Source organism: Eptesicus fuscus, chromosome 15, assembly GCF_027574615.1.
Source record: "Eptesicus fuscus isolate TK198812 chromosome 15, DD_ASM_mEF_20220401, whole genome shotgun sequence".
NCBI lineage: Eukaryota > Metazoa > Chordata > Mammalia > Chiroptera > Vespertilionidae > Eptesicus > Eptesicus fuscus.
The window spans coordinates 46,299,318-46,323,215 of record NC_072487.1 but is presented as its reverse complement, the minus strand read 5'-3'; the positions used below and the strand labels follow the sequence as shown (position 1 = coordinate 46,323,215).

General features: G+C 41.1%; 1 protein-coding gene across 1 annotated transcript in view; it reads left to right on the top strand.

The window, feature by feature from the left end:
* Positions 1–23,898, top strand: part of SLC28A3 (solute carrier family 28 member 3) — a 57,790-nt gene that overhangs the window by 17,594 nt on the left and 16,298 nt on the right. The window contains exons 2-10 of the mRNA XM_028146238.2: positions 9,088–9,183; positions 11,046–11,128; positions 13,863–13,954; positions 15,720–15,909; positions 16,971–17,115; positions 18,570–18,683; positions 19,561–19,638; positions 21,687–21,767; positions 23,383–23,463. Of these exons, the coding sequence (XP_028002039.2) occupies positions 9,088–9,183; positions 11,046–11,128; positions 13,863–13,954; positions 15,720–15,909; positions 16,971–17,115; positions 18,570–18,683; positions 19,561–19,638; positions 21,687–21,767; positions 23,383–23,463 (960 nt within the window). The remainder of the gene's footprint in view (positions 1–9,087; positions 9,184–11,045; positions 11,129–13,862; positions 13,955–15,719; positions 15,910–16,970; positions 17,116–18,569; positions 18,684–19,560; positions 19,639–21,686; positions 21,768–23,382; positions 23,464–23,898) is intronic.

The window sequence follows — 23,898 nt, the reverse complement described above, 5'->3', positions numbered from 1 at the left end:
TGGGCAGCATGGGAAGGCGGAAAGGCGGCTCTGGGCCAGAGCAAAGGCGGTGCCGGCAGCCAGGGTAAGGAAGGCCCATTCTTGCACGAATCTTCATGCATTGGGACTCTAGTTTTATTATGAAAAATTTAAAACATACAGAAAAATTAAAGGATTTCATAGTGGGCACCTATATATCCACTACCTGCATTCTACAATTAATATTTTGCTATATTTGCTTTCTCACATATTTATTCATCTATGCTACCCTCTATTCACCCATCAATCCATCTATTTTTGACACAAGTTGCAGATACTTTACTCATATTTTTTACTTTTGGTGCTCAATTTGTACCAAACTTGGCCAGCAATCTCAGAACGCTTTTTGACAAGGATCGAATTTACTAGGTATAACCATCCTAGACAATATATGAAATAAACATTTATAGTATATAAAATTGAGACCATGGCTTAGCATATTAATGCTTTCTGTTGTTGTTGTTATTGTTAATCCTCACCAGAGGATATCTTTTCCATTGATTTTTAGAGAGAGTGCAAGGGAGGGAGGTTGAGAGGGAGGAGAGAGAAACATTGATATGAGAGAGACACATCGATTGGTTGCCTCCCAACCAGGGCTGGGGATCGAACCTGCAACCCAGGTACATGCCCTTGACCAGAAATCAAACCTGAGACCCTTTCCCTGCTCGGGCCAATGCTTTAACCATTGGGCAACACTGACCAGAGTGCATATTAATGCTTTTAGTCAGGTACCTGCTTCCAACATACTGCTGCAATCAGAAATTGGGCCAAGCATTGGCCTTCATAGTAGCTGAATCTTACAGCATTGGTGGAGTGGTGCCATCAAGTGGAGATTTCTTGCAGCGACCACTAGGGTCCAGCCTACATGAGCCCGTCTGGTCTGGCACCTGAATTACATTGATTAATTTGCATTTCATCTTCTAAATGGAACTCGGGACTCTGATGAAGTCAATGGAAGTCAGCCTTACACACAATTAAGCAGAATGCTTAAACATTACTCATTTGCTGTCTATTTCAAGATTCTATGTGAAGACGATGCTAAGGCCTTTACTCCTGGGTATTATTTGATTTCCCCCACTTACATTTATGAACAGATCCATAAGTAAAACCAAGATATCCAATTACAAATAAGAAAAAAGATCCATATTCTCCCAAATGTACCCATTTATAGTTACCTCATAACTAAGAGATACTTTGGATGAAGGAGGGGTGGGACTTCCACATAACTCTGAGGGGGAAAAGGACACATTCCATTCTATACCACAGACCAAGAGGAGGTAGAACCCCTAGTTTGAAATGAACGTTCAAGGTGCAAAAGCACTCTCACTCCATGGAGTTAATACATACAGGTAGTAAAAAGAGTTCATATCTGTGGCAGATATCTCAAAATATTGAAATTATCACCTCATTATTTTAATATTTTAAAATTATCTCAAGGCATTGAAATTAAGGTAGTTATTAAAACTTCTCACTGGACCTTGTTGGTTTTTTTCCTTGTTTTCAATGTGTTGATAAAGATTCATACACACTATTCTATCACAAATTTATTTTAGTAACTACTTCAATATAACTGGTTTTCTTTGAATCCTATATATTTAATTTTGTGTATTTTAAAACACCTAGAAAGAAGTCTAGAGGCTCCACTACCTATCCTGCATGAGAACATTTCCCAGAAGTTGCCCTCAGCATCAACCACACTGGCAGAACAATATAGAAGCCACAGGGAGCTTGAGAAATGTATCTTTATTCTGGGAAATTTTAGACTCCGTAAAACTCAGAGTTCTGTTTTTAAAGGAAATGGGGAAGAATAGATTTGGGGACAACTAGCGGTCTTGGCCAGAATATATTTTCTATCCAGGTTATAGAGTTCAATAGATGTTTATTAGATTTCTATTATTCATTGTGATTTTGTCTTCCTTATCTTTACCTTTGCCCACTTGATCTGTCATAGACGGAACTCTTTCTAAATGCATTTCTAGATATTTCTGTGTTTCCTTTATGTTAATCTATGCCATTTGTACATCTCAAAATGTGAGATTGTATCTCCCCGCTTCCCCCTTGCTTCTTTTTGGACATGTTTATTGTTTGGGAGGTTTTGTCCTGTATTCAGCCTTGGTGGCTTAAAGTAATGACCACTGCATGTTTCGTCTTCTTGGATCACCTTCAGTATATGCTTGTGGTGTGTTTGCTATATGACTCAATCAAATCCGATGATTGATTTTCCAGATATATTTGTTTGCTCTTAGCTCCTCTCATCATATTTTATGTTGTGCTTTTAAAAAATATTTTCACTGTATGGTTTGTGTCCTTTATTTTTGTTTGGTTTCTACTGAAGACTGGTGTGGGTTTTTGTTTTTTTTGTTTTGTCTTGATGGTTCCTTTCATAACCAGTTTAAGCCTGTGAGTAAGACAAAATTGGTATGTTTTCCACCTTCCATAATTTCTTTCTTTCTCTTCCACCACTTGATTTTAACTGAATATATATCTTGTAGTGTTTACATTTCTATCTTAAACACAGCTATTTATAATCTCTTTCAGCTCCCAGAAATTAACAAATGAGGAAATGGTACTTTACCTGTATACTTCACCTTCTCCCTTTCATTCCTTCTCCTTCAAGTAGTGTTCTGATCATCTTTCTACATTGTCAGGGGTAGAATGTTTGAAATTTGTTCTGGAATCTCTGGAAATTTTTTTTTTTAATTTACTTCACTAATTAGATCCAAAATATATTATCACTCCTTTTGCCATAATTTCTCCATCTACCATTTGTTGGGCTGAAGTTCTTCCTCTAACAGTTTTTTCAAGAAAGGTCATAGAAACCATATTCTATGAGTATATGCATACTTAAAGCTATTTATACTTCTTTTTTAATTTTTCAATTACAGTTGCCATTTGCAGCAACATGGATGGACCTAGAGGGAATTTTGCTAAGTGAAATAAGTCAGACAGAGAAAGACAAATACCATATCATTTCACTTATATGTGGAATCTAAGAAACAAAATAAATGAATAAACAAACTCATAGATTACATTTATGTTTTTAATCTGATGATTGTAAACCTTTCATTTTTCTCCTTTCAGAACAAACCTCTGCCACTTTTCCTTTTTCTTACATGGTTTTGTGTGCCCCTCGCTCACAAAGATCACAAGGGGAGAATGTTGCACCCAATTCAAAGCTCCCTTCAGAGCATTCCGAGATGACAGGGAGCTGTGGCCAGGCAAGTGTGCCAGTGCGTCCCAGGCTTACCAGGTGGTTTCCGCCCACAGCACTGCTGCTCCTTACCCAGCCTTCAAACCTCACCGGCCTGCAAGAAGAACAGGAGGATCGCAGGGAGGAAGGGTCCAGCCAGTGCCCATTAACTCACGTTAAAGATTGCATAAACCCCAGACCTGTGCCAGAAGGTTACATGAGCCGGGAAGGCCAGGAGCAATAGAAAAAGATCAAAGGCTTCTGGAATAATTCTCTAGATTGCCTTTGGAGGTGCAATCCTTCAAGGTACAGCCCATGCCATCAATTTAGAGGACAACGTTATAGAGAAATTGCCTTAAAATATTTGACATTTGTAGCTTTGGGAAATTAATTAATTAATTAATTAATTAATAAGGAGGGGAAGGAATGATCTCAAATAATTTGGAGAGATCAGATTCACAAAACAGATGTTGACTTTTACAGGCCAAATCTAATAGAGAACGAAGTGACTATACTAGTACATGCTGCAGAGCAAGCAAGCAAGTACAAAACTAAACCATAAAATTATATAACCTACCAGTCAATGACCTCTGACTATGTGTGGCTTTGCAACAGCCACACAGCCCAAAAGTGCTACATTCCCATCTAACAAGCAAGTAATGACTGCTACATTCCCATCTGACAGGGTACAGGGCCTCAAAATATTAAGGCTGGATTTGAACCCAGGTATGACCATGGAACCCAAGCTTTATATTGCAATGCAGTATCAATTAATATAGGTAATTTATCAATATTCCAAACAGCAGTCATCAAGGGGGAACAGAGGCTTTCCTGTCATAGTAGAAAAATCCTGGTCACAAAACTGAGAAATGGAAGTCACCTTGTGAATTCAGGGCCACCGTGGTGGGAGAGACTGAGTGAGTGGAGCAGACATGTTGGAAGGAAAAAGAATGTCAAACTAATCACAGAGACATGACATGTCCACAAATGCAAGAATGTCCACTCACGTCGTTTAAAGATAGAATCTACTTAAAATCAGACTGTACGGTGGGGCTTGAAAAATTCTGGCTTGAGAAATGACTTCCAGAGCCCAAATTTGTCCAAAAGGGGCCGCGAGCAATTCTGGAATCTTTCACCACTTCTCTCCTTTCTACTCTTGTCTTTTAGGTGTAGGGTTCAAATCAAGTTTCCTAATCAAAAGGGGATTTACTTTGTCGGTATACCACTGTGTCTACATATCTCCAAAGCCAAAGGGCTTTGGCCCGAGGGCAAAACTCTGCAGACACAATGTGGCCTGAGATCCCATCTCAGCTATTTCTGGTTGTGCAAACCGAGTCAAGTGATTTACTTATTTTTGTTTTAGTTTCCTGATCTGTAAAAAGAGGATACTTTTTACAGACCAGGAAACCCATCTCACAGGCCTCTTAGGGTCAAATAACAAAACTTTTAAAGGGTTTAATCTAGTATGTCAGTCTAGGTGCAAATAAAAGCAAAACCCAAAAGAGACAAAAGGAGAAGTTTGTTTCCTGCAGATATAAGTCAGGAAGTGGGTAGTACAGAGCTGGGGTGGGAGCACTGTTCAAAGCTCTCAGGGACCCAAGTCCCCCCCCCCCCCCCCCGCACCCCAACTCACCACCAGCTATCACTAGGATGGGCCCTTGTGTTCTTGGTCCAGATGGAACCATCCACACACCAGGCAGCAGGACAGAAGACAAGATCAAGGGGACAAAGAGCACCTCCCACTTCTAATTACCTTTCCTTGACCAGAATCTAATGAAATGGGACTCTAGGAAATGTAGCTTTTATTCTGGGTGGCCATGTGTTCAGCTAAAATTCTATAGAAGGGGGCATCACAAATAGGTTAGGGGGAGGGAATGATTTCAATAATTTCCTATATTCTAGAAGTTATAATATGTTTTAGAAACTGAGTAAAAAGAAGAAATCAATAAAAAGGTCTCTGTCCATCTGTACTCCCCGTAACACCCACTGTGGATCTGTAGTTGCTCGAGCACCATGGAGAATGCAACATCAAAGAGAAAAACCCGCCCTAGCCGGTTTGGCTCAGTGGATAGAGCGTCAGCCTGTGGACTCAAGGGTCCCAGGTTCGATTCCAGTCAAGGGCATGTACCTTGGTTGTGGGCACATACCCAGTAGAGAGTATGCAGGAGGCAGCTGATTGATGTTTCTCTCTCATCGATATCCCTCTTCCTTCCTCTCTGTAAAAAAATCAATAAAAATTTAATAAAAAAGAAGAAGGAGAAGAAGAGAAAAACCCCAGGCACATGTTCTCCTTGGTCAAGGATCTGCCCTTCAGAGGGGGCTCTATCCAGAATCATCACCCTCAGAATTCCAGCAGCGAACGTTGATTTGAGAAATTAAAAGTGTCATGCTGCAAACTGTTTAGAAATGCTCATACACACATCCACCGTGTTGTAACTCATTCTGTGCAGTGACAGGTTTGCACTTAGAACACAGTGAGGATTGTAGGAGTCCAGGGGACTACTAAGCTGCTAGTAATCTGAATTGCTAAATAGATGGGGAAAAACAATGGGCTCAGGAGTAATTATGAGCCACCTAGTACAGCCTCCCGACTCCAGTTTGAAAAGAAGCTGAGAAGCATGTGTTTTAAGGGTCATTTTTCAGGCACCAATCAACACCCACACAACACTCCCATTATTTCTGTTGGAAATCCTCAAATAGGATGCATTTTTCTTCCTGAAAATGCTAAAAAGCTAAGGTGTGCACTCTACTGGGGGTAAAACAACCTCATTACATGTTGCAAAGTACATTCAGAGGTACCCTTGTAATCATTCATGCCCACTCTGCACCCCCACCTCATACCTCACTCCCCCCCCACACACACACACACACACACCCCTTCCTCTCTTTTTAATTCTGAAAATGCAGGCTCCACCCTTGTGTTTCACAAGGAAGCTTCAGATTCTGCCACCAGGTGGCAGGAATAATCAGCATCGAGAAACTGAAGCTCCTCATGGAACCGGAAAATGTCAGGATTCTGGAAGGAACCATGAGAACACCGAATCGAAACTGTGTTGTATAAATGGGTGGACTGAGGCTCACAAAGATATGACCTGCCCAGGGTCACACTTGTAATTAGGGACCCTGAGGACCAGCCCCTTCTGTTACCTGTGTCCCATTTTTCTACCAACTCCTGCTGGATTTTATGTTTAATGTTTTGTTAACAACAAATTTCAGCATCCATGAAAGTAAGAATAGTAAAATGAGTCCCTAAGTACACATTAGCAGCTTCAGCAATTAGCAATAGTTTGTCATCCTTCTATATTATACATATTGTCCCCACACACCTATCAGATTTGATAGGAAATACCAAGAGATACTACATTGCTGTATCAGTTAGTGCAACATTAAAATCACTGTGGCTTATTAATGTAACAAATAATTGTTTGTGTCTGCTAAGCACAAGGAATTATGCTAAAGTAAAATATAAACAACTAACACAAAAGAGCATTTTGGCAACAAGACATGCATAAGTCATGTATGTGCTGGAAGTTAGATTTTATTTATGTTTATATACTCTTAGGTTTCAATAAATGGAAAAGGCAACACAAGTTGGAGATGCAATATTTTCTAGATCCTTGGGACCATTCAGAGATCGAAAGTTAAAATCAAAGTTGGGGACTTGTTCTTTTTTCAAAGACAAGGTCACAGCCAATAGAGCTAGCAGGGGACATCTCTTAAAAAGACATAGGGACCTACCTGGCACTATTTATCTATCATTTGCCTTATTTGAAATGAAGTACCATATAAAAAGGCAAGTTGGGATGAGATGAAAGAAAGATTGGAGCCCCAAAAAAAGGTAAAAGAGAAACAAGCCAGGTGTTTGTCACATCTGGAAACAGCACTAAAGGATTAGGAGACCCCCTTCAAGAGCAAACTATACTCAGTTCCTTAAAGTAAAATCAAAAGGGCCTCACAGCCCTAACCAGTTTGGCTCAGTGGATAGAGCGTCAGGACTGAAGGGTCCCAGGTTTGATTCCGGTCAAGGTCATGTACCTTGGTTGCAGGCACATCCCCAGTGGGGGGTGTGCAGGAGGCAGCTGAATTAGTGTCTCTCTCATCGATGATTCTAACTCTCTATCCCTCTCCCTTCCTCTCTGTAAAAAATCAATAAAATATATATATTTTTTTTAAAAAAAGGGCCTCACAGAAGAAGGCATTTTCTAATTCTCATTTCTACCAGAGATTGCTTTAAACCAAACAAGACACATTTTAATATCTCATAAATCCAACATCTATGAATAAAATGATTGGTCTATAATTTACTATATTTTGTTTTAGAAGTTGAAAGCCTGTGGGATATGATAGAAAGGAGACTGACACCTGTACCCTCAGCCTCAGCTCTGCTTTGAGAAGTTTATATGGCCTAGAAAAGGGCAACTGTCTTCCTTTCTCTCTATCTCAAGTTGGACCACACCAAACCTTTCTATCATAACAAAACAAAACAAAACTCATCTATGTTTCTTTATTAGCCAAAATGCCCTGGTTCTTTCTTTAATCAGCTGACTCATCTAAACACTTCATCTTGGCCAATCCACCTCTAGATTGTTGTTTGTCCCCATATACAAAAATTAACTCAAAATGGATCAAAGACCTAAATAGAAGACCTGGAACAATAAATTATATAGAAGAAAACATAGATACTAAACTTACATTGGTCTTAGAGAAGATTTTATTAACTTGACCCCAAAGGCAAGGAAAGTAAAAGCAAAAAAAAAAGAATGAGACTATGTCAAATTAAAAAACTTCTACACAGCAAAAGAAACCACCAACAAAACAAAAAGGCGACCAACCGAATGGGAGGAGATATTTGCAAACAACAGCTTTCACAAGAGGTTAATATCCAAAATATATAAAGAATTTACACAACTCAACACCAAACAAATAAACAATCTAATTAAAAAATGGGCAGAGGACCCGAAGAGACACTTGTCCCAAGAAGACATACAAATTGGCAACAGATACATGAAAAGTTGCTCCACTTCATTAGCTATTAGGGAAATGCAAATCAAAACTACAATGAGATACCACTTCACCCCTTTAGAATGGCTATTATCAACAAGACAATAACATGTTTTACAGAGGCTGCAGAGAAAAAGGAGGTGGGAATGTATACTGGTACAGCCACTATGGAAAACAGCATGGAGGTTCCTCAAAAAATTAAGAATAGAATTACCATATGACCCAGCAACCCCTCTTCTGGGTATCTACACAAAAATTTGAAAACATTTATTCACAAAAGCATATGTATCTCTACATTCATTGTAACATTATTCATAATGGCCAAGGCGTAGAAACAACCCAAGTGTCCTTTGATAGATGATTGGATAAAGATGTGGTACATATATACAATGGAAAACACTCAGCCATAAGAAAAGAAGAAATACTGCCATTTGTGACAACATGGATGGACCTTGAGAATATCATGCCAAAAAAAAAATAAGTCAGAAAGAAAAAGTTAAAAACCATATGATTTCACTATATGTGGGATATAAAACTGAAAGCACAAATGAATAAGAAAAACAAACAAACAAAAATATATACACTCAGACAACAGTGAAGTGGTTATCAGAGTGTAGGGGATGGAGGAGGTAGGAAAGGGTAGAGGGTATCAAATATATGGTGATGGGAGATGGTTTGACTTTGGGTGGTGGGCACACAATGCAATATGAAGATCATGTATCATAGAAATATACACTTGAAACCTATATAATCTTATTAACCAATGTCATCCCAATTTTAATAAAAAGAACATAAAGTCTTCTAGGCAGCACTCATTGAAAGAACATATATTTGTTTGGCTCTGAAATTTTATTTTTCAAACTGTACTTTGTGTTTAGAATGAAGAAGACATTCATGAAAACCAGAACACATCAGGAAACAACTCCATAAGGAACAGAGTTGTGCAAAACAGAGAACATGTAAATGCCAAACAGGTATGGCCCAAGATTGGTGTGTGAGTATATTACCATGGTAACCATTGTGTGACAGGCACCTGACAGCTATGGGGACAGAAAGCATGGTGCTCAGCTGGCACTCAGAGGAATGAGTTAAGTGGTACTTAGAGTGTGTAAAACCAAGTCATGAAGAAGACATTCGTGCCCAAACAAAGGTCTTATTTACACTCCTGTCCTCAGAGTTCTCTGATGGGGAGCGTACCCAGGCTTTCTCTGACATGTCACTACTACAGATTTCAAGCTCCATCCTGTGCAGAAAGCACGGGCTTACACAAAAGCATTTTAATTTGAAGGTAAAGAAGGCAGACAAGAAAGATTCTAAGAGGTGGTTCTAAAACTGTGTCCATCAAGCCCTAGGGCTCCTCAATGACACCTCAGTTACATAGCAGTCCGAGGTGCTCCATCACAATGCCACTTTTGTTTCTCTTAAAAATTGGATCTGGGTAGGATCTCATTTGAAGAAAGCCTTCTGCTATTAAAAGTGAGCAAATCCTCCCTGTCAGTCATCCTTTTTGCTTGTTCTTTTTAGTAATTCTGGCTCTATAGTAATTGCCTAGTATGGAGCCATGTCTTGGGGGATAGTTATTCTCATGATAAAAAGAATAACTTGTTTGAATTAGGGAAATAAAAGGAAAATGATTGTAGCAAAATTTGGAAGACAAAAAAGTAACCTGTAATTTCAGAAAAAAATCAGTGCATTTCCATTTTAAGGAAAATCATGTAATAAGGCAAATACTCTATATACATTCACATGCATGTGTTACCTAATTGGGATCATGCTATACATATTATTACTATCTATTTTATTTACTATATTATAAAAAGTGTTCATTTCACTAAATATTATTCAACAAGAAAAGAGAAAATAAGACTTCTGTCCACATAAAACCTGCATATGGATGTTTATAGCAGCTTTCTTCATAATCACCAAAACTTGGAAACAATCAACATGTCCTTCAGTAGGTGAATGGTTCAATGAATTGTGGTCCATCCAGACAATAAAATATTCTTCAGCACTAAAAACAAATGAGTTGTCAAGCCATGAAAAGACATGGGGGAACATTAAATGCATATTACGAAGTGAAAGAGGCCAATCTGAAATGGCTACATAGTGTATGATTCCAACTCTATGACATTCTGGAAAAGGGAAACTGTGGAGACGGTGAAAAGATCAGTGCTTGCCAAGAGGAAAGGGAGGATGAATAGGAACAGTATTTTTAAGGCAGTGAAAGGACTATTTATGATAGTTGATACATGCTATTAAACACTTGTTTAAACCCATCCTATATAATAAAAGCGTAGCATGCAAATTGTCCCCTCGACCGAGAGTTCCTCCTGCAGTTCGACCAGGGGGCAGGGCCAGCCAGGGGAAGGAAGGGAGTACCCGGCCAGCAGCCACTAGGAACCCTACCAGTGCATGAATTTCAAGCACTGGGCTTCTAGTAGAATATAAAACACTGTTAAACAAAGACCTTTTTGGCCAAAAGATTTTCTGAAAGAAAGTGTTTATTAAGCCATGTGTCAGCCCAAAAAAAGACCGGGTCCTGGGGCACGCAGACCAAACCACCACCAACAGAGCTAGATGACAACATGACAACATGAGCACCATCCTGAGGCCAAGGGGGCTCTTTTATACAATGAATTTGGAAAGAAAGATGTAAGTTGTTTTAAAAGAATTTACATTGGCTATAGACAGGGATGGGGCAGGAGAAGGGGAAGCAAAGAAAGTTCTGGAATAGGTGCATAGTCCATAAGGAAGAAGTGTTTGCTGCAGTCCAGAAAGGGCCCATTATGCCCAAGATTCTCTTCATAGCATCTCTGTTCCAATGTTTGATTTCCAGGGTGAAGAGCAGGTCACCATTGAGCAGGATTCTCTAAAAAGCGAAGAAGATGAGGAGGAGGATCAAGTGATGCATCCAAAAGGGTACAGGCTTAAACGAGATACATAACCACACCTACCTCCTAAATAAATGGCTTTGCTCTTTTGTGGGGGGTTTTTGGGAGGGAGGGGCGGGAGGCAATATGTTTTTATTGATTTTAGAGAGAGGGTGAGAGAAAACCATCTATGTGAGAAAGAAACATCTGGCTGCCTCCTGCACACCCCCTACTGGGGATCAAGGCCAAAACTAGGGCATGTGCCCTGACTGGGAATTGAACCAGTGACGTTTGGGTGCATTGGACGATGTCCAACCAACTGATCCACACTGGCCAGAGCATTCCTTTATTTATCCTCACCTAATTTTTTAACATTTATTATTTATTATTAGAGATGGTCACCACCACCAATTCTATTTTCTACCATTTTCAGAAAAATTAATGGAGTTCTATGATAATCAATGTGGTAAATTCAAATTGCTGATGTCCTGGAAACTGAATATGCAGGACGGTCTTTTAATTATAGGTGTAAATTACCCACAAATTGCTCCAGTCCACACAAAAGTAGTTAATTCGTCTTCTCAATGTTAATCAATAAGCAATTGGTTTCTCAAAACCCAATCTACTTGCTATTACTTTAAGATATCCTGAAGGTATTCCAATTCTTTATCACCTTGTGAGGTAGGAGAGGCAAATTGTATATTTTTTTGGGAGGGGAGAGGGGCAGGAGAGCCTCAAATATTTGTCAATTTTCTAAATTCTGATTTAAAGTTAATTTAAATTCCTAAGTATCTGAGGAACTTTGCTTTGATGTATCAGAGGATATCTCTGGAGTTGTTCAGAGTTAGGATTGAAAGATCTTGTCACATATACCCCATCAAGAAATATTTACTACCTGAGAAAGCTGAGCTTCGTTCCATCCTTCCTTGCACTTCATGAATCTCTGACCCCGGGGGCTGAGAAAGGTCCCCTGGGTGGTCAGATAACTCAGGTTTCACTAATGTTAATGGGACAGAAACAACCACTGGACGGTTGGAAGTGGCTCAACCCAGATAACCAAATGGCAGAAGTATCTATTTCTAGCTACTTTATTTTATGCAGTGTCAGATTGCTTTAATGGGCTACACACATTCCATGCAATTAAAAAATCTGATCAATCCAACCTAAAGTAGATGGATGTTCCCTATGAAATGTTGCCCTCCACCACTGCTACTTTTTAACACTATATCCACAACTGAGGATAATGTGTTATCCTCAATTAGATGTAAAGACTTAGTCTTTACTGCACTTCTATTACCTCAACATCTTCTAAAATAGTGTTTCTAATTCTCAGTGCACACATTCACACACATACATAACGACAGAAGTCTCATGAAATAATACCTGTCATCACTAAAGGTGATCCACTCTGACATGTCCTATTTCTTTTAGTGGTGGTTATCATTCACAACCCACTAATGGGTCCCTACCCACAGCTATAAAATACTGCTCCAGAAAAGCAATATAAACCCCCATTTCATTTATCTAGTAATGTAACAAATGCCTAATGTCCAAGATGCTGGCGCTATAGGGCTCACAGAGGTCTATTCCCCAGGAAGTCAGTCAGATCAAGGCTTTATAACAAACACAATTAAAAAAGACAGTAGGGCAAAGTGCAGAAGAATGCCTCTGTCTGAGCATATACAAGAAGGCCTTGTAGAAGCAAAGAACTTGAGCTGTGCCCTGAAACGTTAAGGGGGCTGAGGCTTGGATATGTGGGCATTACTGCTGGAAGGAAGGGAACTAGAGGTACCAACCCAGGGGAGAGATGTCCCAGCAGGGAGCTGTGTCCTTTGAGGTCCTGGAGTTTGGGATCTTCTACATGGACAAGAAGTGCTTGTTTTAGAAATGCTATCCAGTGGCCTGGAAGTGGCAATGGTTAAACGTGTGAGTAAATTCCTTCTGCCCGGCCTCAGGTGGGAGGAGAGGCCTCCGTTAGCTGTGGCATTGAGGAAAGAGGCACCTGCAGGGAAGCCAGGTTTCAGAGCAGGTGTGGAGAGACCAGCAGCATCCCAGGAGAAGTAGAGGACAGTTGTTGTGGGTCTGGCCCTGTGGCCTCTCCAGTCTCACTCCCTGGTGGTCATGATCTTCCCAAAGAAGTGATCACATGGACACGTTGCTCACACACTACCCACCACTCCACAACAAAGCCCTGAACAGAAACAGGCACAATTCTAGAATTTTTTGAGGAAGCTGCAAAACAACCTACTGGTTAAAGCTCTCAAATCCACAGAATCCTGCTTTACATTTCGAGCGCTCAATGAAGTCTGTCAGCTTCCCACTGCAAGGTGTGGTGAGCGAGGACAGGGAAGCACCACATTACTCAAACTTTGTGGAAACAGAGAGATGAGAGTTCACTGGATTTTTTTAAGTCAACATTTCATAACAGTGGCTTAAAAGCTAATGGAGGCCCTCAGGGTCCAGTGAGAAACTTGTCCTATGTATTATTTCCAGCTATTGGTTAGTTATCAATCTTCCCCGCTCTATTTCCAGGAACATGTTTTCTGTATCTCTGGGATCTCTCAGTGCTTGGCACATCCATTCAGCAAAGGTGGATCCAAGCCATGGCTGAGTTTAGCCTACCATAAAATGAGTTTCCCATTTCCATTTTGTAGGACATATGCTTCACGAATTTGTTTGTTTGCTTGCTTTATTTACAAAGGCTCATCTAGCCGTAGCATACGGGTTTACTTCATTTTTTGGCATTTACTTCTGCCTGCCATTTTGTTTTTGTGTTGTTGCAGGTGTCTGGCAAGGAAGTATGGTACAGTTTGTGATTTTTGTAGAAAACACAGAACCACCATTCAGTATATCATCTGGGGCATCTTATTAGCAGGTAAATAACAAAAGGAGGTGGGGTATCAGTGTCTCTCTTTGAGGGTCCCCCAAATATTATGCTGAGATTTCTGTGGAAAGGAAGTTCCTTTGCCCTGGACCTCATGAATCATCCAAGAGAAGCAAATCAAGAAGGCCCTGAATTGCAGGTCTCAGCGTGGGGTACCTATCCAGATAGGCTCCCTTGTCTGGTTAACTTAGTTAATTTATGTCACCTACTCTGTGGCCTTGGTTAATGTGATGTGGATTTGAAAGTTGGTTAACCCAAATCCAGGTAACTGGAAAATATGGTAATCACAGGTAGGACTCTACTGGCAGGAGAAAAAGTAAGCAATGGATACTTTATGTGGATACAATGCCGGGAGCTGCCTAGGGCCATGTATCCCACTCCTCTTGCCCGAAGGCAGAGCCATAACTGTCTACAGTTGACCCTTCTTTTAAAAAATTTTTTTTGTTTTTCTTTTGTTTTTGTGTGTGCATTTTTCTACCTTTTACAGTTGACCCTTGAACCTTGAACGAACACTCCTCATCCTCCACCACATGGTCAAAAAATCCACATCTAACTTTTGACTCCTCAGAAACTGTAATAGCCTACTGACGAACCGAGGCCTTACCAATAACATAAACAGTCAATTAACACATATCTGTATGTTATATGTATTACATACTGTAAGCTAGAGGAAAGAAAATGTTATTAAGATCTTAAAGAAAAGAAACTACATTTACAATTTATTTTTAAAAATCCGTGGATAAGTGCACCCACGCAGATCAAACCTGTGTTGTTCAAGGGTCAGTGTACACAGAAGAGCAGGTTTTTTGTTTTCACTCCCTCCAAAGCAGAGGGCTCCACCCATTTAAAGAATATCCCTATCTATAAAACATGAACTCTACTGCCCAAGTCTATAGATATTCATCCAAGAATGCTGCACCCTCAAGGGCAGTGGTGTTCCTGGTGCTCACACAGCCTGAACAGGGAAGAGCAGGGGTGTAAGTTTCCTCTGAACTGGGTGGGCCAGGTAGTATTTTACAGGCCATACATCAAAGCCACACATCTCTGCCTTCAGGGTACAAAAGCAAAGAGACACGCATGGCTGTGTTCCCAGGTGACTTTATTTATAGAATACAAATACAAATATACAAATACAACTGTACTTGCTACCTACAAAAACAAGTGGCAGGCTAAATTTACCTTGCAAACAAAACTGTGTTTGCTGATCATTAATGGGAAACCTTCTTGTTCTTATTCTAGAATCTCCTTTTCAAAAATTAAAAAAAAAAAAAACAGCTACCTTGATTACCACCTCCACCACTTTCCTTTAGAGATTCTGTGGCACTTAGCCATTTTCCTACTCAAGCTTAGGCCAAATCTGAGCTGCAAACCAGGTGAATCAATGTCTTTTTGCCAGTGGTTGCTTCAACACCTGGGTTTTCTCTGATAGAAGTTCACTTGCTGAGTCTGGCTGGATACCAGAAAAAAAGGTGGTTAGTACTAAGTGGGAGACCCAATGACCAAGCAACAAGATTCAAGAACTCAGAAGGTTACATAAGGAAAAAAGACCTAGGACCCTGATCTCGTGGCATTCACAGTGAGATTGTTAGGGACTTATCATCAGAGGAGACAATAGCCATATCAAGAATATGAGGAGCACTCCTGTGTTCAGTGGTTTGTTCCCTGAACCTGCCCTTGGCTGAGCCAGATCAGCGCCGGAGGCTGGTCTCCAGCCAGTGTTGGTGATGTTCACTGTCTGCCTTTGCTTCCTGGACAGGCTACCTGGCCATGGTGATTGCAGCCTGTGTGCTGAATTTTCACAGAGCCCTTCCTCTTTTTGTGATCACCGTGGCTGCTATCTTCTTTGTGATCTGGGATCACTTTATGGCCAAATATGAACATCAAATTGATGAGTTCCTATCTCCTGGCAGAAGACTTCTGGACAGCCATTGGTTCTGGCTGAAGTGGTAAATGCAATTGCTTCTCTTATTACAGTTGAGGGGTGTTAGTTTTTCCAACACTGTTTCAACAGTTTGTTCTGAAATTGCCTCCTCATTTATGGGATATTGCAGCTAGAAACAATCTAGGGGGGTATCTGTTAAAATGCCTTCATTTTACAAGTAGGAAATCAAAGCTTAGATAAGACAATGACTCATTTGAGATGTGTTCAAATATCCCTATAAACTACCGTAATTTCAAGTGCTACTAAATGAAAGAAAAAAAAAATGGTGTCCAATATATGGGATGATTCTACTTGGGAAGGTGGCTGCCTGCTCTGGCCTCCTTGGGACGAAACTCCTGTAAATTCCTAAAGCCAACTTTTCCCTATAGGACCCTGTGTCCTGCAGGTGACCACTCAGGGCTCTTCCCTCAGTCTCTGTCTGTGGGACCTCCTCTCCCTCCAAGTGACCCTACAGGATAGGATCCAGGACCAGTTTTCCACGGCATGGCCCACATAGGATCTACTAGGAAACTTCACATATCCTTGGCCTAATAAACCAGGATTGTGCAATACCAACACGGCACCCTTTCTGGCTCTGCCACCCAAGTCATGAATCAGACTTGTCATACCTGCCAGATTCCCCAGGGAGTCATAACCCAGTCTAACTCTAGCTCTCTGAGGCTCGGTTAAGTTCCCTCCACTGCAGAGAACACATTTCAAGTTCTCCCTTAAAAGGTATCGCCTCACCCATCTCCCAAAACAGAGGTGAGGACTCCCAGGAGATTCTCAAAGAAATCACCAGACTTCCCTCTCCAAACATTCTTTCTCCTCTCTGACCCCTTTATAGATCCTTGAACCAGCAAAGAGCCCAAGACTTGTGGAGTGAGGGAGACATGTTGCTTAATATTTTGGCTATTTGCCTTTATAGCCACAACCAAAAAGGATCTGTTGCAATGTCTAGAAGCACTACTTCCTGGTGCCAGGGTGTGTTACTCTTGTTTTTGTTTGGTAGTTTTAGCCTGACTGAGATTTTCAAGTTAGTTAGCACAGAAAATGATGCCAATGCCTCTTTGCTGGTTCTCTTAGGGTGATTTGGAGCTCGCTGATCCTGGCGGTTATTTTCTGGCTGATCTTTGACACTGCCAAACTGGGCCAGCAGCAGCTGGTGTCCTTCGGGGGGCTCATCATGTACATTATCCTGCTATTTCTATTTTCCAAATACCCAACCCAAGTAAGTACAAAATCGATCTTTTTTGTTTTTTACTCTTTTTTCCCCTCATGTGTAAATTGTTCAGATTAATGAATGTGAGTGAATTGAACTGTTATTTAATATTTATCTCACCTCACTATTATATTTTAAGTGGCTAGGGCAGTGGTCGGCAAACTCATTAGTCAACAGAGCCAAATATCAACAGTACAACGATTGAAATTTCTTTTGAGAGCCCAATTTTTTAAACTTAAACTTCTTCTAACGCCACTTCTTCAAAATAGACTCGCCCAGGCCGTGGTATTTTATGGAAGAGCCACACTCAAGGGGCCAAAGAGCCGCATGTGGCTCACGAGCCGCAGTTTGCCGACCACAGGGCTAGGGCACCCTTCTCCCCGAACTTTCATTGTACAGTTGCTCTCTCATTTTTCACTTTCAGAGATTTTTTCAGTTACACAACCAATGAGATGTTCTCTCCTGTCAAGTCCAATCGCTACTCATGTACCCCACCACCCCCTGTGAAACACACATCTAAAGAAAACTTACCCATTTTCATCCAGATTTCCCCAGACCAGCAATTAATCTAATAGTCTACCATTGAATTCCGCATTTTATCAAATTTCCATTTGCAATTTAGGCTGTTTTACCCCATAACTTTGTCCTTGAACTGTTTTGTTCTTATGGAATTCAATTCTCATCCTTGCCTGTAATGCATTAAATGGGCAAGAATTCTGAGACATTGAAGCTTTCGCATATGACTCATATGGGCCAACTCTGGAAGATTTTACTGGCTGAAAGATTGACCAAAGGAATAAAAAAGTCACCTAATATGATCCCACTTCTTTGCCATGTTCTGGTGAAAGTCTCCACTGTGTTCTATGCCTCCAATCCCATGGTTCTTTGCAAGCCACTCATCTCTGCACCAAAAATGAAAGCAGATGATTGTCCATTACCGCTGCACTCTCTGGGTCTGCATTAGAGTTAATTGGTGCCTTTTACAGTGAAATGAGAGCCCCTCAACAGGGTGGAATTTCACTTAATTCACTTACAAATTGTCAGATCAACAAACCTTGGGCACACAGAGAAGTCATGTTCTGCCTTTTCATTTTCCAGGCAGGGGAAATAATGGCACATATCTAATATGAACAGCATGGTAGGAAGGCCAGGTCCTTCCTCCTTTAATGACCCTTCTAAGCCTACTCTTCTGTCTAAGTTAATTTAGCATGACATAATAGTTATATACTCTCCCAGGGCTGAAGGCTTCAAACTCAGGATTAGGAAGAGAGAATGCAACCCTGAGATGTTTAGGTCTGATTCTATCATGGGATTCTCTGCTCAGGACCACTTTGGCCTCCCACAGAAAGCCGGTCATAGGCTGCGTGAGAGAAGCTTCCAAGGAACTAGTGATCCTTTGGGCATTGATGCTGAGTTCAGTTTTCACTTTCTAATGAGTTCTATCTCTTCATCTTTCTGCATAGGTTTACTGGAGGCCTGTCTTTTGGGGAATTGGGTTACAGTTTCTTCTTGGGCTCTTAATACTAAGGACTGAGCCTGGATTTAGAGCCTTTGATTGGTTGGGCAAACAAGTTCAGGTAAGTTGGGTTCAAATGAACACCTTGCTTTTAGAATGCTTTTAACATTTGGATACAATTTTCAAGACATGTCAGAAATAGGTTTATTTGTCTGCATTAGTTGACCCAAATTTTAATTCTGTAGCATGAGTTAGACAAATAATTTGGCTTATGTAGAATATTAACAACTGTCTAGTTTATTAATAGTATGGGTGTCCCTTACCATATCATCCACTACATCACACCCTATCCTGATTGCCCCCTTTATTCTGCCCAAAGGGTTTCACATTTTTTAAATGGTTCCACAGATAGAGAAGAAACAGGCTTTCTTTGCATCTAGTGGTAACTAGTGCCATCTGTGACTTGCTGGAACAATATACCACACCTGACTCATTCTTGAGCATTCTGGAGCCAGGTTGAATGTCAGAAATGACAGGAAATCTGTATGCATGTAGAGTTCAAAAATACACTTCCAGCCCTAGCCGGTTTGGCTCAGTGAATAGAGCATTGGCCTGCGGACTAAAGGGTCCTGGGTTCAATTCTGGTCAAGGGCACATGCCCGGGTTGCGGGCTCCTCCCCAGCCCAGGCCCTGATTGGGGCTTGTGCAAGAGGCAACCAATCGATGTGTTTCTCTCTCTCTGTCTTTCCCTCTCTCTTCCAACCTCCCTAAAAAATCAATGGAAAAATATCCTCAGGTGAGGATTAACAACAACAAAATACACTTCCATGCCATCCACTGGGGAAGGGGGGAAGCTGAGAAATTAACTTTCCAAGTCTATCCACCAAATCCAACAAGCATGCTGGGCCCCCGCCTCTGCAGAGCCTGGTAGGTCCTGTGAATTGTAACGGCCATGTCAGTGGTTGTAATGGCCTTCTCTTTTCCTTTCTTCAACTCAGACGTTCTTGGAGTACACGAATGCCGGTGCTTCATTTGTCTTTGGTGAGAAATACACAGACCACTTCTTTGCATTCAAGGTAAAGCCAAGCTCCTTTTCTATGTGGCCACTTCCTTTTCAATAACTTCTCAGTCTGTGTAGCTGTTCAGATAGAACCTAACCCACCATAAGCCAGGTGTAAGTTGTAGGTGTACAGCATATTGTTGCCCTTTTTCATTTACAATGATTTCTGAAGTCAGTGGCCTGCAAACATTTTACTTTGTAACCACAGCATTAAGGAGAACATCTAGAGGAAGTCAGAAATATTAAAAGAATCCTTTGGGGAGTGGGCTTGTAGAATGCCTGAGATACTTATGAAAATCATATGGGGTAAAAGTATCTGAGATTTCAGGGAAAAGGACATTAGGTACCTGGCAGTGAATAGGCCACTAATGGTTCCGGGTCTAGGATCGGTGACAGCTCTGTGCTTGGGAAACCCTTCAGTCCCAAGCAAACCAGAACAGCTGGTTACCCACATCAACTTCGTCTTCCAGAACCATCCCCATGCTAAATCTCTCCCATCTTTCCATAAGCACAGCCTTTGCCTATGCAGGCCTAGAGGCAGGGCCTTCTCCCAACCAAAAGAGGGATGTTATTCTACAAGAGAAAGGCCAGCTGGCCCCATGGCCAGGCCTAATAGGTTTCCTCCCAAGGTTCCCACAAGCCCCAGGAAGCTCACCTTCCTTGGGAGAATCCCTATAAATCCTTGTTGATGAGCCGGAAAGATGCATGTGGCTTTTCATTCCACTTTATTTTTTTGTGGTATGTTATTGTTCCTACACTTCTAAATTGTTTGCTCACTTAGTGACTCCAAATTTACCTCCAAAGAACCCCAGCATCAGTTAGGCCAACTGTTAACGGTGAATCTTTTTTAAACTGCTGATTTTTTTTTAAACCGTTGATTTGATGCTTTGGTGCTGAGATAACTAAGCCATCTTGGAAAGGTCAATTGTTTATAAATTGAGACTGAAGTGTGCTCATATCATGAATTTAATTCAGAACTGGAAAAAACAAAGCCACAAGGAAGGTGAAATTTGCTGTCCAGACTGTCTGAGTGTCTTCAGATCTTGTTCTCCGGGGGCAGCAACATCTGTCCTTTCCACCGAAGCAGAATCCCTGTGGGAACACTGGAGAGATGAACCCCTCCAACTCCCTGAAGCTTTCAGAAAGGCTCTGCCTCCCCATTAAAGCCAATAAAAGGACATGAGTGAGCTCTCAAGAATGGCACAGAATGTCTTTTAATATATATTATTAATAGATTTTTCTAAATTAGATCTTGTACAAATTGTCTTCAGTCATTCTGTGCCTCTGGTGGAGGCTTATCTCTAGCCATTTAGCTGGGGAGCAGAGGGCTTGAAGGGGTGGGGTAGGGGTGGGTGCGGAGGTCGCAGACCACAGCTCTGTGTGATCTCTGCAGGGTAGAAGCTGTTCCCTGTAGACACACAGGCTGCATTGAAGGCACCCAAAGAGCATCAGGAAAATAGGATCCAGAAAAAAAGACAACGTTTTGTTAGCACAGACGTTAACTAGTTTCCCAAGTTTAATCATTTCAGTGATTCAAAAATCTATAAGTAAAATAATTATTACCTTCAAAGCTAAATGAATGAGTGCTTACTCTATAGGAGGCACAGTATGTAAGCACTTACCACGCTGTAGCTGATCTGTGTAGCCGCTATGAATAAGGATCTAAGGTTGCGCACACTTAACCTCCACCACTGGTGAGTGGTGGCACCCATGTCTGCTAAATATCAGAACAAGTATATCTCCCAGTAGCACCTTCAGTTTGTTGATCTAGTTATTACAAATTCCTCTCAAACTTCATTCCTTCTCCGAGAAACTAAAGTAAGAAGAGCTCATTGTAGCAGAGGGGAAAAAAATGTCAATTTTCCTATGAAAGATACTCAAGCTTACCCGGAACAAATTAGAGTAAGAGACAGTCAATGGGGAAGCTGCCCAATAAAAGTGTTGTTTTGTTCAAGAAGAGTTCCTAGTATTGTTATGATGCCTCCGAGGGAGGCAGAAAGGAAACCTACTAACACCAGGAGGGCCAACATTAACCCGTGATCACTTTCATCTCCACCCACCCAGATCCTGCCCATCGTGATTTTCTTCAGCACTGTGATGTCCATGCTCTACTACCTCGGGCTGATGCAGTGGATCATTAGAAAGGTACCTGGACTGGAAGGGGTTGGGTGACAGGTGTAGAGCTGGATTATTTCAGGGACAAAGTCTTACCTGCCTTTTATCCAGGTTTTTCCAAGTACTTTTCTCTTTGTACCAAGATGCACCACCACCACCCATATTATTTGATTGAAACGCCCCAAATCCCACGTGTTTCCAAGGAGGGAAGGCTATCATCTCAGGCACTTCTATTAGCCACTACTTCTTTAAGTCAAAGACTTGACGCCAACAGGTCAGACACCTGCCGGGGATGTTCCTTCATCCTGGCTGCCCACCGGCACCTTACACAGAGTAGGTCTATGTAAGGAGGTCACAAAAGTGGGCGCTCCTGGTCTAGGAGCTGCTAGAGAATCAAAGCAAGAAGGAGGCAGGGAAAGCTGCTTCTCGCTCCTGGGCGAGTTTTATAAGCACACAATGTTTGCTTTAAATCTGAAAAGTTTATCTCCTTCCTGCTGCCTCAGCAACTGTCAGTCCTACACTCATATGTTTGATTTTAAAAAGTAGGAAATTTGTAACAGAGCTTGAATTCACATGAGAGTGAAGCAGTACATACAGGGCCTTGGCACAGTCATGGCCCTCCTTTTATTTCTGTAAATTTAAAAAAAAATGGATCAAGGGAGGAAGGGAGAGAGGGAGGAAAAGAGGGAGGGGAAGGAGGGAGAGAGAGAGAGAGAGAGAACCAGAATGAATACCAGCAGATTCAGAATTTCAACAAGAGAGCCAGGGCCTATAATTATCTGCTTGTCAATTTAAACATTCAGAATTACTGTGTCTAAACAGAAAGGAGAGAGAATGCAATTGGAAGTCCTCATCCTGAGGTGGCCCCACAGGCTCTGGTTGGAAGGACCAGTACAAAAACAGGACCCTAAGCTATGTTCATTTGAGTTAACTAGGAAAGGCCAAACCTCAACTACATGCCACTACTTAGTAGCTGGGTGATCTTTGACAAAACAACTAAACTGTCTGTGCCTTGGTTTCCCCTTCTATAAAATGGGCATCGCCCTAGCTGGTGTGGCACAGGTTTGATTCCAAGTCAAGGGCACGTACCTGGGTTGCAGGTTTGATTCCCAGCTCGGGGGTCTGGGCACGTGGGGGAAGCAACCAATCAGTGTGTCTCTCTCACATCGATTTCTTCTGTCTCTCTCCCCACCATCTCTCTCTCTCCATTCTGCTATCTCTAAAAAAAATAAAGGAAAAAATATCCTTGGGTGAGGATTAACAAAATAATAAAATAAAATAAAAATAAATAAAATGGGTATAATTATGGGACCTCCCTCAAAGGGTTATTATGAGGATTAAATGCATTACTCGGACAAAGAGTTTAACATAGTGCTTGGAATACAGTAAAGCCAGCATGACTGTTTACACTATTTCAACAGAAATTCTTTTGTATAATGTTCAAAGTATATACAATGACTCAGACTTATGACTCAAACAGGAGGATTTGATCAGCCTGCTCTGGACTAGATATGATATACTCACATGCAGCACCATCACAGCATAATTGAAGGTCACAGCATTTTCCTCCAGCTTAAAGATTCTTATCCCTACTTTGAAGTTTTGTGCATATACAAATAGTTCTGCGTTGACTTTTCCCATTTAGGTTGGATGGATCATGCTAGTTACTATGGGATCGTCTCCTATTGAATCTGTAGTTGCTGCTGGCAATATATTTGTCGGACAGGTAAGTTGTAATGTTAAAAAATAAAACAAAACATCTGCTCAAATGGATACTCTTCCCAGAAAGTAGGATTTTAAAACAACTATGTTATTTCTTTCAGTGTAAGGGGAAGGGTGTCAAAATAGAAAACAGTCAGTATTGACAATGTCCAGGATTCCAGAGAAAGAGAAAAAAAAAAGTGAGAGTAAGACGGGGAGGGGGGATTGAAATCCATTCCAAGAGTCCGGGTGCACTAATATAGTATTTCAGTTCTTGTACGTTCATGGACAGGAAGAAAGATTGACTCATTTACCAAAAGCATTGGGCTTCTTGTGTATAGCTTCTCAGTACATTTTTCTGAATTTTTGAACTGGTCAGGTCTCTGGCTCACCCTTCCGAGGATAGCTGCTCATCCCCTCGAAGGGAACTCACTGTGTATCTCGAAGCTGCAAATGTGCA